The 13842-nt window shown below is 41.9% G+C and overlaps 1 protein-coding gene across 1 annotated transcript; it reads right to left on the reverse strand.

Annotated features, from left to right (window-relative positions):
* Nucleotides 1–732: 732 nt before the first annotated feature.
* On the reverse strand, nt 733–12289 carry npc1l1 (NPC1-like 1; the record flags this gene model as incomplete). The annotated part of the gene is made up of 21 exons (XM_080050591.1): nt 733–965; nt 1093–1255; nt 1406–1519; nt 2309–2540; nt 2712–2862; nt 2964–3019; nt 3193–3322; nt 3419–3549; nt 5574–5764; nt 5870–5959; nt 6071–6336; nt 6708–6822; nt 6934–7116; nt 7439–7567; nt 7690–7862; nt 7970–8070; nt 8198–8421; nt 8523–8816; nt 9312–10226; nt 10666–10827; nt 12248–12289. The coding sequence occupies 21 exons, from the start codon at nt 12287–12289 to the stop codon at nt 733–735; spliced, it is 4095 nt and encodes a 1364-aa protein (XP_079906717.1).
* Nucleotides 12290–13842: the final 1553 nt, after the last annotated feature.

Raw genomic sequence — 13842 nt, forward strand, 5'->3', positions numbered from 1 at the left:
GTTCGGGAAGAGTCTTTCTATAAATAAAAATCCTTGCAAACATTTGTCTCCACCTCTCACCTGGGTGAAAGGCTTTGCTAGGGGTTGGATTAACAACAACAGGTGTTAGGAATAAAAACGTATGCACAATCAAATCTGCACAGTTTAATTATATACAGTACACAAGCTTACAGTCATAGAGCCTTTTTGTTGTTGATGGTGCAAAACCTAGTGTGTGGCTTCTTTTTTTGTTGTACCTTAAATAACTTGCATGAAAAATGTTTAAACACATTGAATATCTCCTCACTGATTGCACATTTTACAGCAACGGCACCATACTGCTATTTATAAAAACTATAATATGAAACGGTGGAGTGTGTGTCCCTTGAAATCCCTCTAAAACAGTGCTTATATGAAAAGCATTCACTATACAAAATAATTACATACAATAAAAAAAAAACTAAAAGACTCATTCAAGAACTCATTCGACCTCCTGTCCTGTCAAATAGCTCCACAATGGAACAGCGACGATTGCCCAGCTACAGTGCAGGAAGGTTGACTCTCATGGCTGTAGTCCACTGTTGAATTGCTCAGAAATATTGCACTGCTTGCCTGTCAGTCCCGCTGCTCCGTTTCTGATCGAGGTACATAGTTAATGATTTCCATACGGAGACAAATACATGACTCCCCCTGTTTGCTAGCTCTGTCCTTTTTCAGTGTCCATCTTCTTGTTCAGTTTGTTACACAGGTATTTTACTCATCAATTCTCACCGGGTTCTCCTTGTCTTGCTTTTCTAGAACTTGTGAATCTACGCTGGCGTCTGTGGGGGCCTGTGTGCTGTATGAGTCCTGTTTCACCTCGTTGTCTTCGTAGCTCATATTTTCAAAGCTCTGTATCATATTGAGGTTTCTCATCTGTAGCTCCTGCTGGGCCTTTGCTTTGGCCTGCTGGAGCTGCAGCAGCACTGCTTTATTCACACTAGGACCTGAGAAGGGGAAATTAATGAAGATTTGTGGAAAATAAAATCTTATTTTATTATTATTTTAATTTTTTTGAGTCACTCGTCAAACATCTTTGTTGTATACACAATAAAGCACTTATAAGGTACATACCAAAGTAGCTGAGCAGCACAGGAAGGAATATGAGTCCGTGAGCCATCCCCAGAAGTGTAATGACCAGGTTTAATCGGAAGAAGAAGAGTTGGATGAGTTGTGCTTTGGCAAACGCCAGCACGAGTATGCCTGGCAGGTTGGTCATAGCAACACCAGCAAACACCTGCAGGTTCCAAAAATAAACAGACACTTGTTACTCTATGTGGATATTTCTACATTTAACTGTGTGTGGCACTCAAAGTGAATGATTTCTGCAATGAATTTGTGAGCAACTAACAATATCTGCTCTATATTTGCCTCTTAGTTTACTTACCGCGCTGCCCATGTTGGCCGTGGCCTCCATAGCTCTTTCCACATGTGTTGGCTTAGTGCTGAGCGCAAAGGATCTCGTCATATGGGACACAAACTCCACAGAGATGCCCACCGCCTGCAAACAATGGAGAATGGAAAGTAAGGAATTGCCATAAAAATGTAATTACCGTAACTGTTGTTTACAGATTGAAATTCTCTGTTATGGCTTGTCCCACCATGATTCATTTTCATAAATGGTAATAACCTCTGAAAGGGACAACTAGAATTCTACTAGTGCATTTCAAAAGAAATGAAAGCGGTTTAGGTAAATCTGCATGCAATAAAAGGTAAACAAGCTCTTGTAAAACTATGATGCATAACTGAGCTGATATGGATCAGAAACATGTTGTTCTACTGAGAGCAAATGTTAACATATATCTGCGGGACATGCAAAATATTCCAGCAATTGAGCATTGCATTTGCATTAGTCTCGCAAAGCCAGACCAAACTACAGCAAGTAGTATGCAGTACATTTGCATTAAGTTCTGGGACTCAGATGAGACCAAAGATCAGGAAATGAAGTTCACAATGCTAAAATATCTTGAGAGTAGAAGTCCCCTAGTGTGGGTCAAGCACCAAAAACACAGTATCCTACATTTTCCATGATGCATCTTGATTAAGCATCAGACTGTTGAGCAACAACGTCTTCCAAACTCCAAGCCTCCACTTTGTAATGCAGGCTTACTGTTACACCTGATGCCATCATTATGGCAATTGATGAGGTTAATTTTTGCCTCGCATTTAAAGAGCCCTGCCTACAGCCACAGAATACACCATGCTAGTACCTCTCATGAAGGGTACAATGATCATATTTTGTTAATTTGGCTTAGTGCCTCTTAAATCCTCATTATAAACGTTTTCTTACCGTGACCAGATTGATAAGGGCCACTGCATTGTAATCGATGGACCACAGCGTCATGACACCGACGGTATCCACGATGATCATGATTATTGTGATTAGGTTGAGCAGGCCGGAGCGCAGATCCAAACCCAGCAGCAGGCAGCACACCACGAATGTGGGCAGGAGACACAGGGAGATGTTAAAGAGTCCCTCTGGCACAATGGTCAGGTACTGCTCGTAAAATACATTAGTCACTCTGGAAGAATGAGGAAAGAAGAACAATGGTCATCAAACATGGACCGCATTAGATTTGATGGCTTTTGCCATATAAATGATGTGAAGAATGTGGCCATTCACAGAGCCTCAGAAGCAAGAAATGCTCTTTTAGAGTAGGGGGATGAGGGAGTTTGGGAATAAAAGAACATACGTGTAAGGAAAAACTTCAAAGTCTGGTGAGGTGCCCGGTATTGCCCTCATGCCCATGGTGATGTTGTGGGCCAGCTCTCTGGACTTCAGCAGCGCAGCAGTGAACTCCTGAGAGTTGGTTAAAGGAGTGTGGTAAGCCATGAAGCGGGTGGCTGGGAAAACAGCGAGGGAAATAGGGTTCACTTCATGTTACCATGTCTATTCATTTAATGTAAGATATTAGACAGATTTAAAATAACCTGAGATGACTTACCTATAATTTCTCCACTCTGATCTCTCACCACTGCTTTGTCATAGGCTCCAAGACCACTGTTAAAGAGAGATAATAAGCAGTGAGAATGCTGGTGATGAGTCTGTGTGTGTGTGTGTGTGTGTGTGTGTGTGTGTGTGTGTGTGTGTGTGTGTGTGTGTGTGTGTGTGTGTGTGTGTGTGTGTGTGTGTGTGTTTGTGTGTGTGTCTACATGTGCAGCTACCATACATACCCTTTGGGGCAACTCAGGTCGGGCCTGTTACCCAGGAAGTCAGGGAGGAAGCGGTTGAATTTTTCCACGCTGGGCCTTAGGACACCATTGGGTGGAATAGGCATACACTTCCGGATACACTGGAGAGTAGCTATGGAGGCATAGGAGCAGGTGTTAAGGTTAAGGCGTTAAATGTCTTTCATTAACAGTAAAGAATGTGTGGTGTTTCCTCAGAGGGGATCCTCACGTTTGCTTGCAGGACAGAACTGTGAAGCATTAGGATGGCCTGCGTTGTACAGACGACAACAGCCGGATCCAGGGTTCAGCCAGTCGATGTAATCATCTACCCAGGAGTTAGCAGGGATAGCCAGGTAGGATCTACACAGCATACAAGCAGACACATGTTAGTGTTAGAGGAAAATACTACTGTTACTGTCTTATTGTCCCATGAATGGATTAAAAAAAAAACGATGTGCTAGTCCGTCAATCAACACTTGATAGGAATGAGATTTAAATTTTAAAAAACAGGTCACAAATAAATAGTTTTATTTATTTAGAAGTCTCAGTCACTTCCTAAAACAGGTGCAACTTTGTTGGGGACTATTTCCAGCTGTGGATTAAGACAGATTTTGACAACTATTGAGCTCTGGCACGGATAAATAAGATATCTTGAATCCATACCGAGCGTTGGCTAATGCAATTCTTGCCCACTGCCTGCAACTCTTCTCACATCTTTCAATTTCATTTTTCATATTTTATACTTCATAGGATGCTGTTATTCTGGAATATCTCGCTTTAAGGGGAAGAGCTTTCCTGTTTGCCAGTAAACTAACTGATAATGCTAAAGATAAGTAATCTCACTGTAACAACTGTGTACTGTCTATTATGTGCCTTGGCCACAATCCCCTTTAAGTCAAATATATCTGATAGGAATACTCAATGTCATAATGACATGCTGTACACATTTAAAGTGGTAATATAATAATATAATTCTCTGCTGCTAGTGTTGGGATTCATTTATGCATCAAAAGTTGTTTTGATCTTTTTGTTGGAATATATATATATACAGTATATAGTATATAATATATACTTATGTTGAGTAAAGTATTCTGCAGTATATACAATACAGTATATATACTATATATATATATATATATATATATATATATATATATATATATATATATATTTATATATATATATATATATTTATATATATATATATATATATATATATATATATATATATATATATATATATATATATATATATATATATATATATATAAGTGTTTCCCCCAGAAAATGTCTTAGTCAAGGTGGTCACTGGCGAAATTTTTAGGGGTATTTTCCTCAAAGATGACAATGAAAAATAACTTTAAATAATAAATACAATGTGTTTTCCCCTTAAAATGACTAAATGCATTTCAAAGACAGTAGGCCTAGTTTGGCACTTCTGTAAACACTTACTGAAACTTGCCTGGGCCATCACTCTCATGCCTTCTTCAAACTTTTCTCTGCGCTGATAGGTTGTGTTGCCACAGTGATGTGGAGTCTTAAACTATTCTAGCTTTGCAGAGCACTTCTTTCTGTTCAGCTAAATATCCCCATAGAACTGCACTGCGTTTATTATCGCCACCAGTTAAATCTCGGTTTGCTTCTGCTCGTTTAACTCTCCCGCGTGCATGCCGTAGTCGCGCACGGTGCGGTACGGTGTCGCGCGCGCGCGCAAAGCCGCAGACACAGAGCAGTTGATAGGGAAACGCTTGGAGACACATGCTTTTTACCGCAAATCGCGGCCTTTCGCGCAGTTATGACCATGCACAACACACACATCGCGCTTGCTAGTACATTAATTGTGCAGCACAAAAAAAAAAAAAAATTAAATTAAATCTTTTTTTTTTTTTCGGGGGGGGGTCGGTTGGTAGTCAAGGCGGGAGGCTGGCGTATAAAGCGCTGGGGGAAACACTATATATATATATATATATATATATATATATATATATATATATATATATATATATATTCAACAGGCAACTGTTCCAATTAATTTACCTTCTCCAAAAAATGTAAAAGTGCTTTGGATAGAACTCAGCTTATTTGAACCGTAGCTATAAGCGATGTAATGGGTGTTCACTGGCACAATCAGTTAGAAGCACCCTTTATCTGCTGGTATGTAACTGAGTTTATCATTAACTGATAAACTAGCTAGTATGTACTACTATGATATCAGCGAGTTCAAGGATCCGTCCGTGCAACGTTTTGATTTCAAGGACAGTAAATCACTTGTTGCTATACCAGAGCTATCGCATGTTAAGAACGAATCAAAAGTGAACTAGGCCTACTCTTCTAAAAGCCTCTACGTTCTCCTGTCCAGATCATTTAAAGATGAAAAAACTCACAGATGAGGATAGTTGGTGGCGTACTGGATCTTTTGGGTCAGCGAGTATTGATCGCAGCCCACGCTGGAGCAGGTCGCGTCCATTCCCTCCACAGAGGTGAAGTTGAAGCCTTTTGTTGTGACAAAATAAACAGGGACTCCGACTTCAAAGTATTTATACAGGTACTTGAAATAATCCAGCATATAGGAGTCCTGTAGAAAACAAAACAAAAAAACAACAAGTCTTTATAAGGTTTGGCTGAAAGAGGAAGGACTGCTCTTGCGTTCATTTGTGTTTATATAGCAGCGATAACTGACCTGGGGCATTGCCAGCTCCTGATCCAGACCCACAGTCACATTAAACATGAGGAATATGGATCCACAGAGCATGAAGATGAATACCAACATCTAAAGAGAACACAGGACAGAATGCAGAAGACAATACAAATACATTAGTGGTCACAGGTTGAGAGTAAAGGAATGTGTCTTATGTAATAGCTAAAGGGTAAGCAGCTTTACCACTACGATCCTGGTGTAATTGTGCAGGAGGACAGGGGCGTAGTATTTCCTCATGAGGGGCAGGAGGAAGCCCTCGTTTGGCTTGTTGGGACGCTTGGTTGACACGGTGGCACAGCACAGCACTTCACAGCGGTTGTTGTCTTGGCGCCGGCCGTCTAGAGACAGCAGGGCCACAAAGGCTGTCATCTGGAGGATAAAGTCCATGAACACGGCCAGAGCAGCGTACAGAGCGAATGTCTTTACTGCTGGCATGGTGGACAGGCCCCCTTTGGTAGCAGAACAGACACAGGTAGAGATCAATACATTGTACAGAAAGCCAACAGTCCCTTCTTACTTACAGCAAGTACACAGAACTGTATCACAGTCGACTCGACAACTTGGCCAGTGCTATGTTACATTACATTTGCTTTTATCCAGAGCGATTTCCAATAAGTGCATTCAACAAAAGGTACACACTCAGAACAGCAAGAATCATTTAAGTACATTACCTTCAAACAAGCCAAACTAAAAAGTGCCACATATAAGTGCGACATGTAGGGACGTGTTGTTTTTTACAACCATTATCTTTTACAACGACGCTACCTGTTTCACTTTGTTTATGTATTTATTTTTTTACAAAGACTATAAAGCTTGCTACCTAGAAAGAAGCAGATGGACTCGGAGACACTGCACAGGAGCATGCTGGGAGCCACGTTTCCAAGGACACGACCGATCTGCTCCTCTCTCTTTTCTCCTGGCCTCCTTACATCTCTCTGCAAAGAAAGAAAGGAAGGGTATGGTAGCATCACTAAAACCTATACTTCACATCAACATCAACAATAGTGCACACTCACGCATGGTGCACTGCACACTGATATACACACCTGATGCTCCAGAACAAAGATGAAGATGTTGTCTGCTCCCACAGCCAGCACCAGGAAAGGCACCACCTGTAGAATGATCAGCGAGGAGGGCACGCCGATCCAGGAGTAGAAGCCCATAGAGGCCAGCACCGAGCAGCCCACCACCATGATCCCACCCAGACCCACCAGAAACTTAGAGTCCACCTACAGGACACACAGAGATATAAATCCATAGGTACATTCAACTCTGCAACCCGTATCCGCATATCTTTTGCTGTATCGTGTCTTTAGTACTGTATAACTCCATGGCCAATAAACCAGCACGTCACAGCGAGAGATAAGCGCTATACAGGTGACACAGCTATACCACGGCAGTCTCCCCTTATCATATTCTGTATGTGATAAGTACTGTTTCGACAATTCTTTACGTCTTTGTTGCAGGCTTATCGTATCCCAGTTACGTTGTATACCTCTAATTGTATGGAAAAGTTATGTAGCGAAGGTTTTACAAGTAGCCGTATCTTACCAGTATGCGTTTCCATGAAGAGTACTCCCCCAGGGCCACAGCAATGTAAACAAAGATGACAGCATAGCTGATCATGAAGATGGGGATATCCTCTGCCGTTGTTCGATTAATCTCGTCCTCCAGAGACCTCTGTAAGGGAGAGGAGACAGAAAAAAAGAATTAGGGGTGTGAAGCAGTGATATAAAACAGGAGAAAACGCCATCCCTTGAAAAAGCATTTGACAGCAGGTCATCCGCTGATTTGACCCTTACCTCCGCCATGTATGCAAAGGTGAATTTGGATGCAGGGCTCTTCTGGTAGGCCTGGACAATGTTGAGAAACTCTTGCTCCCACTGCATAGCTACTTTGAACTTGACGCTGGTCCGTGGATAGTTGTTGAGGGAGAAGGTCATGATCAAAGCCTCGGCGTTGGTTAGGTCATCATCTGGGGGAAGAGCAAGGCGTGTAATGTTACTAATGGGTTTCTTATTTAAGTGGTTTTTCTGTACACGTATGTTTCACGTCTTTAATGTGGCACTGAAAGTCACTCACTCTCGTAGCCTCCAACAGCCAGGAAGGAGAAGACTGGAGCGCCGTAATCGGCCATGCAGCTCATACGCAAATCTGTGATGTCTTGGAAGGACAGGGGAGAGCTAGAGAAGAGATGGGGGGAAAAGAAGAGAAGGGATGGTTGCGTCAAAGTTCCTGAGCAAGATGCAGATGAATTGATTTGTTCTTCTCTCCAAGTTTGTCTTAAAATTCTATTTGATGAATCCTTACTTGAGGCAGTAGATTAAGTGATCCCTCCAGTCCACTTCTTTGGTCACTCCCAGCTCTGTCATGTTCACCTTGGCGTTAATGTTTTCCACGCTGTTTTGGAAATACTGCGGCATGCTGTTGACTGCACAGTCGGTCAGGGATGGGTTGGACGGGTTCAGCGGTGCAAAACACACATCCTTCAGACTTGCCGTGCGGTTCAAGTCATCAGACCAGAACTCAATGTTCTACAAATTGGCATAGAAGAAGATGCATCGATGTGTCAAAATCATATAGGGTTAGCATTGGAAAAGAAAACAACTGTCAACTTTGATTGTGGGTTCTTTACCTGTATACGTGTCTGGAGCTCCAGCAGCTCAATGAGTAGATCTTTGGATACGATCCCACTGAAGTTTTGCGGGCCAAACAGCAAAGAGTCGTAAATGTGGCCTTGTCTGCCTGGTGCTGTCAAGATGAGCTGGTCGGTCCTGAAAAAGGGGTCAAAGTTTGTGTCATGGAAGTCCTTCTCCTGGCGGGCGCGGCTGTTAGCAGCAGACCACAGCTCCACTGGGTCGGTGGTGAGCTCAATGTCCTTCAGGCCGGCAGAGAACACAGCCACCACTACAGCAGACAACAGGAGCACCTTGAGAGGGAAGATCACATATTGAGATATATTTTCTTCATCACGCTGACAAATATTTTATTAAAGCTATAGTGCGTAACTTTTTCATAAAATTGAATGACGGTTACATTCAAGTCATCGCCAAACGAGTTGACACAAAGCGGATTAAGCGGATCAGCTCGACAAAACTCTCTCTGCATTTCTCCATATTGCAGCGTTTACAAACTGGTGTCGCCCCCTGACACTGGTGCAGGAGCTCAGGAAAATCCCTAGAATAGCCCACAAATTCACTCATAGGAAAAAGCAAGGGTGTACAGCAGAAGGTATAACATCTGTGTGCGATCACTGAAGGCTTACCTCATGTAGATTTGCCGAAAGTGTTATTGTTATTACTCAGAATTCCTCATGGGGGCAACAGAAGTTACGCACTATAGCTTTAAAGGCATCATTGTGGAACCCAAATAGGTTTATGCAAAGTTTCTGTTTGTTTGTCAAGAATACTGTGGTCAAGCTTACCGTTAGGGGATACGTCGCCATCAAGGTTCCCCAACGCTGAAACTGTAAACTTAGGAAAGCTTGGGCAGCCAGGCTGTTCCTCTCTGCACACGTCACCTCTGACGGATCAATGAGTCGCTCGCCCACTTCATTACTGTTCTGGTCTTTGCCTTTCCCCTTGCTCCTGCCCTTCTCTACACTCTTGCTTTTCCTATAGCTCACCCAACAAGCGACCAGGAGGTAGAACAGGAAGGCAAATATCAAGAGACAGAGTAAGATAATGGAAATCACAAGGAAGCCGTTCGTCCCCATCAGTCTGAAGGGGCCGGGGGGCAGCGGAGGAGCTGGCATTGCTGGGCACGACGCTTGGCAATCCTGACAGGAGCAGACCTGCCCTCCGGACGGGGTGGTCTCGTTACACTTCAGAGCACGTCCATTGTAGGAAACCGCACCCTTTGGCAGTCCCTCTGTGTCTCCCTCTTTTCTCAGTTGGAAGTCGATGTCCAGTGGAGCCAGGCCATTGCTGGAGTCTCCCTGGAAGTCGTACCAGCGCTGGGGGGAGCACAACTTGGCACCGTACCTGCCACACATGGTGGCGACGGCGAATCCTCCTGTGGCTGGGATACGGACATTTTTACATGAGTCGTAGGCGCCATCCGCAAATGTGGTGCTGAGGAATGCCTGGTAGCCCGTGACGACCTCCCTGGTCTTGTTCAGTGCGTTTGTGACGTTCATGACCTTGGTGACCTTGACTGTCTGGGTCTGGTTGGGGCTGCAGGTGGTGATGCAGTGCAGGTGGGCAAAGTTCTCTGCGCAGGAAGGGCAGCGGACCAGCACAGCCTTGGACAGGCCCAGACTCAGTTCCAGGGATGACAGCTGTTTGGTGGAGCAGCAGGCATATGTGTTGTCCTTTCCCTGGTCCAACATGGGACACACCTGCAGCGGGAACATGTGCCATTTTAAGAATGGATAGACTCAAGCTTCATCTCGATTTTCATCAAAAGAATGCCTTTACGGATTCCTTAAGGCGAACCAGGCAAAGACATTTTCGCAATTCTTTCGTATAAGTATAAATATAAGGTCCACAATGTACATTTAGTTGATATTATTTGAATGTTAGATATGGGCAAATTTGCAAAGTTATTCAAACATTTCTGAAAAAATTGTAGTAGAAAAAATGATGGTTTTAATTTTAGTAGGCTAATAAACAGTGAAAGTTCCTTGATCATAGCTATAAATCAAACCTTTTACCCAAATCACCTACAGTGTCTCCCCTTAAGAATAGACACAGAAGATGTAAGAATCCGCCTACTCTACCACACTTTATTCAGTCGTGTACCCAGCTTGAATCAGAAGCACAGCAGGATCTACAGACCTGTTTAAGTTTGTTGTAGTGATTTCCTTTGAGCAGACGAGCAGGACTGTAGTTGAGACAGGGGACATTGGGAGGAAGGAGACTGCCTTCTACTGATGGGTTACGGCCACACTCCTCGTAGAAGGCACAGAAGCCTGGCTCATGCTGGGCCTCTGACACCACCTGCATGGAAGACAGAGTTAGCAAAAATGAATGACAGCACAAGAACATGTTGCAGGTTTAATAAAAAAGTTACACTTGTAACAGCTACACATTTAAATGCAGTATCTACTAGACTCAAAGATACTTCTCTACACGGACTTTTTTGTTATATTAGAATGTCATTTTGATGTATACTATGTACAATATATTGGCATTACCTTGCATCCAACTCAATGTATTTTACATGGAAAGTTAACATAAACAAAAGGTTTAGGTTGATATTTTCAACAACAAAAAACGTTGCAACTAGTATCGAGGTTTGATTAGCTCTATCAGTTTTACCACCAGTAGAGTTTTTGCGAAGAAATTACATTACATTACAGTATTAACTGATACATTTTTTATTTTATTTTTTGGTGGGGGATTTTTGCTTTATTAGACAGATTGGGGAGACAGTGTTGAAATGGGGCAAAGAGGAGATGACATGCAGAGAACTGACCTGGGCAGGATTCGAACCCGGGTCCGCTGCAGGGCCTTCGCCAGGGTGGGGAAGCCCTACCAACTGAGCAATGGGTGCCCCCACTGATACATTTCATAATTGTGTCCTAATGACTTTAGCACTGTACTACGTCCTGCCATGTCAGCTATGCCACTTTGCACGTTGCAAGACAAATACAAGGGCGTGAGTTCTTTTATTTATTGTTGGATGATTATGCTGATTACAACCAGGAAGCACATCTAAGACTACAGTAGGAGATAACAATATCCAAGATTCAGGTACAAAATTGATACTTGATCGATATTTCATATAGTTACACTTTCATCAACACTTTGTAAACTAGAAAAAATATTTAACTATCTACATGGTCGTCACTATCAGAACGCCCAATGGTTATTTATAAATTGTATAAAAACCTGTGTAAGCAACTATTCAGTTCTATTGAGAGATATAATTTATGATTTATATTATCTCTCAATTTCACTTTGTAGACTTCAACCAAAACTACCAAGTATGATAACAAGGTAAAGAGCATTACTTTTGAAATGTCATGTTTTAAAGATTACAGCCTGTTTACATTAGACTATGTAAACATAAATGTCACTATTTATCTGAACTTCCTGCTGTATGGAAGTTGTGAAATGCCTAAATTAAAACAAATGTACAGCAATCCTTATTATTACCAACATCTGGAATTGTAATTACAGTTCATTATAACCTTTTCCTATGTGTGCAAGCTGTAACGTTTATTTCAATTACAAAAACAATTGAACGCATTCTTTCACTTTTCCGTCCTGTCCTGGGCACAGATCCAATCCTCGGAAAGACCAACAAGGTTTAAATTGTCGAGTATGACAATATAGCAATGTGTTAAAAAAATACAACATCACAAAATTAGGTATGGATGCTCCTAACGAATAAAAGTGAGCCGACTTAACTTACCACAAAAGTCAGAAAAGTGAGCAGGGCTGCCACACGGACCATGGTTCCTGAGAGTCGTTCTGGAGCAGAGGAGTCAGGGTCCACAGGTACAGTAAAATGGAGTGTATATTAATCACAGTTGCCCTTATGGATAAGACATGAGGCAAAACAAGACAGGGAGAGTTGCTCTGTGGCGTCCAAATGTCCTCTTTCTGTTTGTCTGACGGTGTCAGGGTTGGGGTAGGAGGAACACCTGCTCCTGTGATGTCAGAGTCTCCTATCTGGTGTGATGCTATGGCTGGCCAATTGCAGCCACGGGTGATCAATTTCTCTGTCTAAAAATTAACATGTGAGCGCTTCTGATAGGGTTTCTGTGGAGATCCGTCACATCAGGGAGAAACTATACAGTAATAACAACCGCACCCACAATCTTCACTGGAGTCATGCATTGTTACTGACCTTCTGCAACTTTGAATGTTTTATTATATACAGTAAAACATAAAGACATTGATTGACCTGAAGCAGATAAATCCACTCACAGCCAGCAGTATATAGGAATTTATTTTCTTGTTTGCTGTTTGGGCATTATATAAGTACAGTACGCCACAGTAGACCTGGACGGGACATATGGAACATTGTCTAATGGGGCAGGGACAGTGCTATGATTGCTAATATACTGTATTGTCGTACACAAAATGTTTGGTGTGAAAATTGAACCCAGTATTACAGCCTGAAGATGACAGCTGTCTGCCATGCCAACACAACATGATCACAGCCTACAATCTGAGATCCACTCTGTTATTAATATTCTTATCACACTTGTCAAGGTCGAAAGCTAAGATAAAAAAAAATGTAATCCAAGGCTCCAGAGTCTTGTCCCAGAGACATCAGGTCTATCAGGGCGAAGGTGCAAACGCTTTTAGATTTGTGATAAACAGAGATGAGAAAAAAGACAAGAAAAATGGGGCAGATATGAGGATGTTCTTTGTTCCTTCTTGACCAGATAAGTCACGACAACCTGTATCATTTTGCAACTTGGGCCTGCACACCAAAATGTGCCACACAAAACAAAACGTAAAATCATCTATTTTTTTCAATAATTTGTATCTTTTTATTTACCATTTATGAATTTGCAATAACATAAGCACCATGACAGTGGCTGTGCAGCATTTAGTTACATTCATCTAAAAAGTACCTCACTTTTTTCTTATATTCTTATTTTTTACTTTACAGCTATTATCTTATTATCATCATTATACGTATAATTCCCACTATATAACCAGTTGGTCATTGAGGAGCAAACTTACAAATTTGTAAAAATGTATGTTAAAGCTTTTAATGTGGAACTGCTTCACCTGAATTTATTGACAAAAGCAATTCAGGGGTTGGACACCATAACAGGAACACCTGATTAATGTGTAATGTGATCACTTTGCAGATACTTCAAAAACCACAAATAATGAGGTTGGTGTCAAATCATGGCTATCGTGGTCTCAACAACAATGTATAGGGGAGAACGGGATAATCTGAGCCACTTTTTACATTTGCTCCCCTCTAAGCGAGCTAAAATTATTTATCACTCAAATTTACACATTTCCCATTAATTCAGAATGTTT

The sequence above is a fragment of the Ammodytes marinus genome (assembly GCF_949987685.1).
Source record: "Ammodytes marinus genome assembly, chromosome: 2".
In the NCBI taxonomy this organism is placed as follows: domain Eukaryota; kingdom Metazoa; phylum Chordata; class Actinopteri; order Uranoscopiformes; family Ammodytidae; genus Ammodytes; species Ammodytes marinus.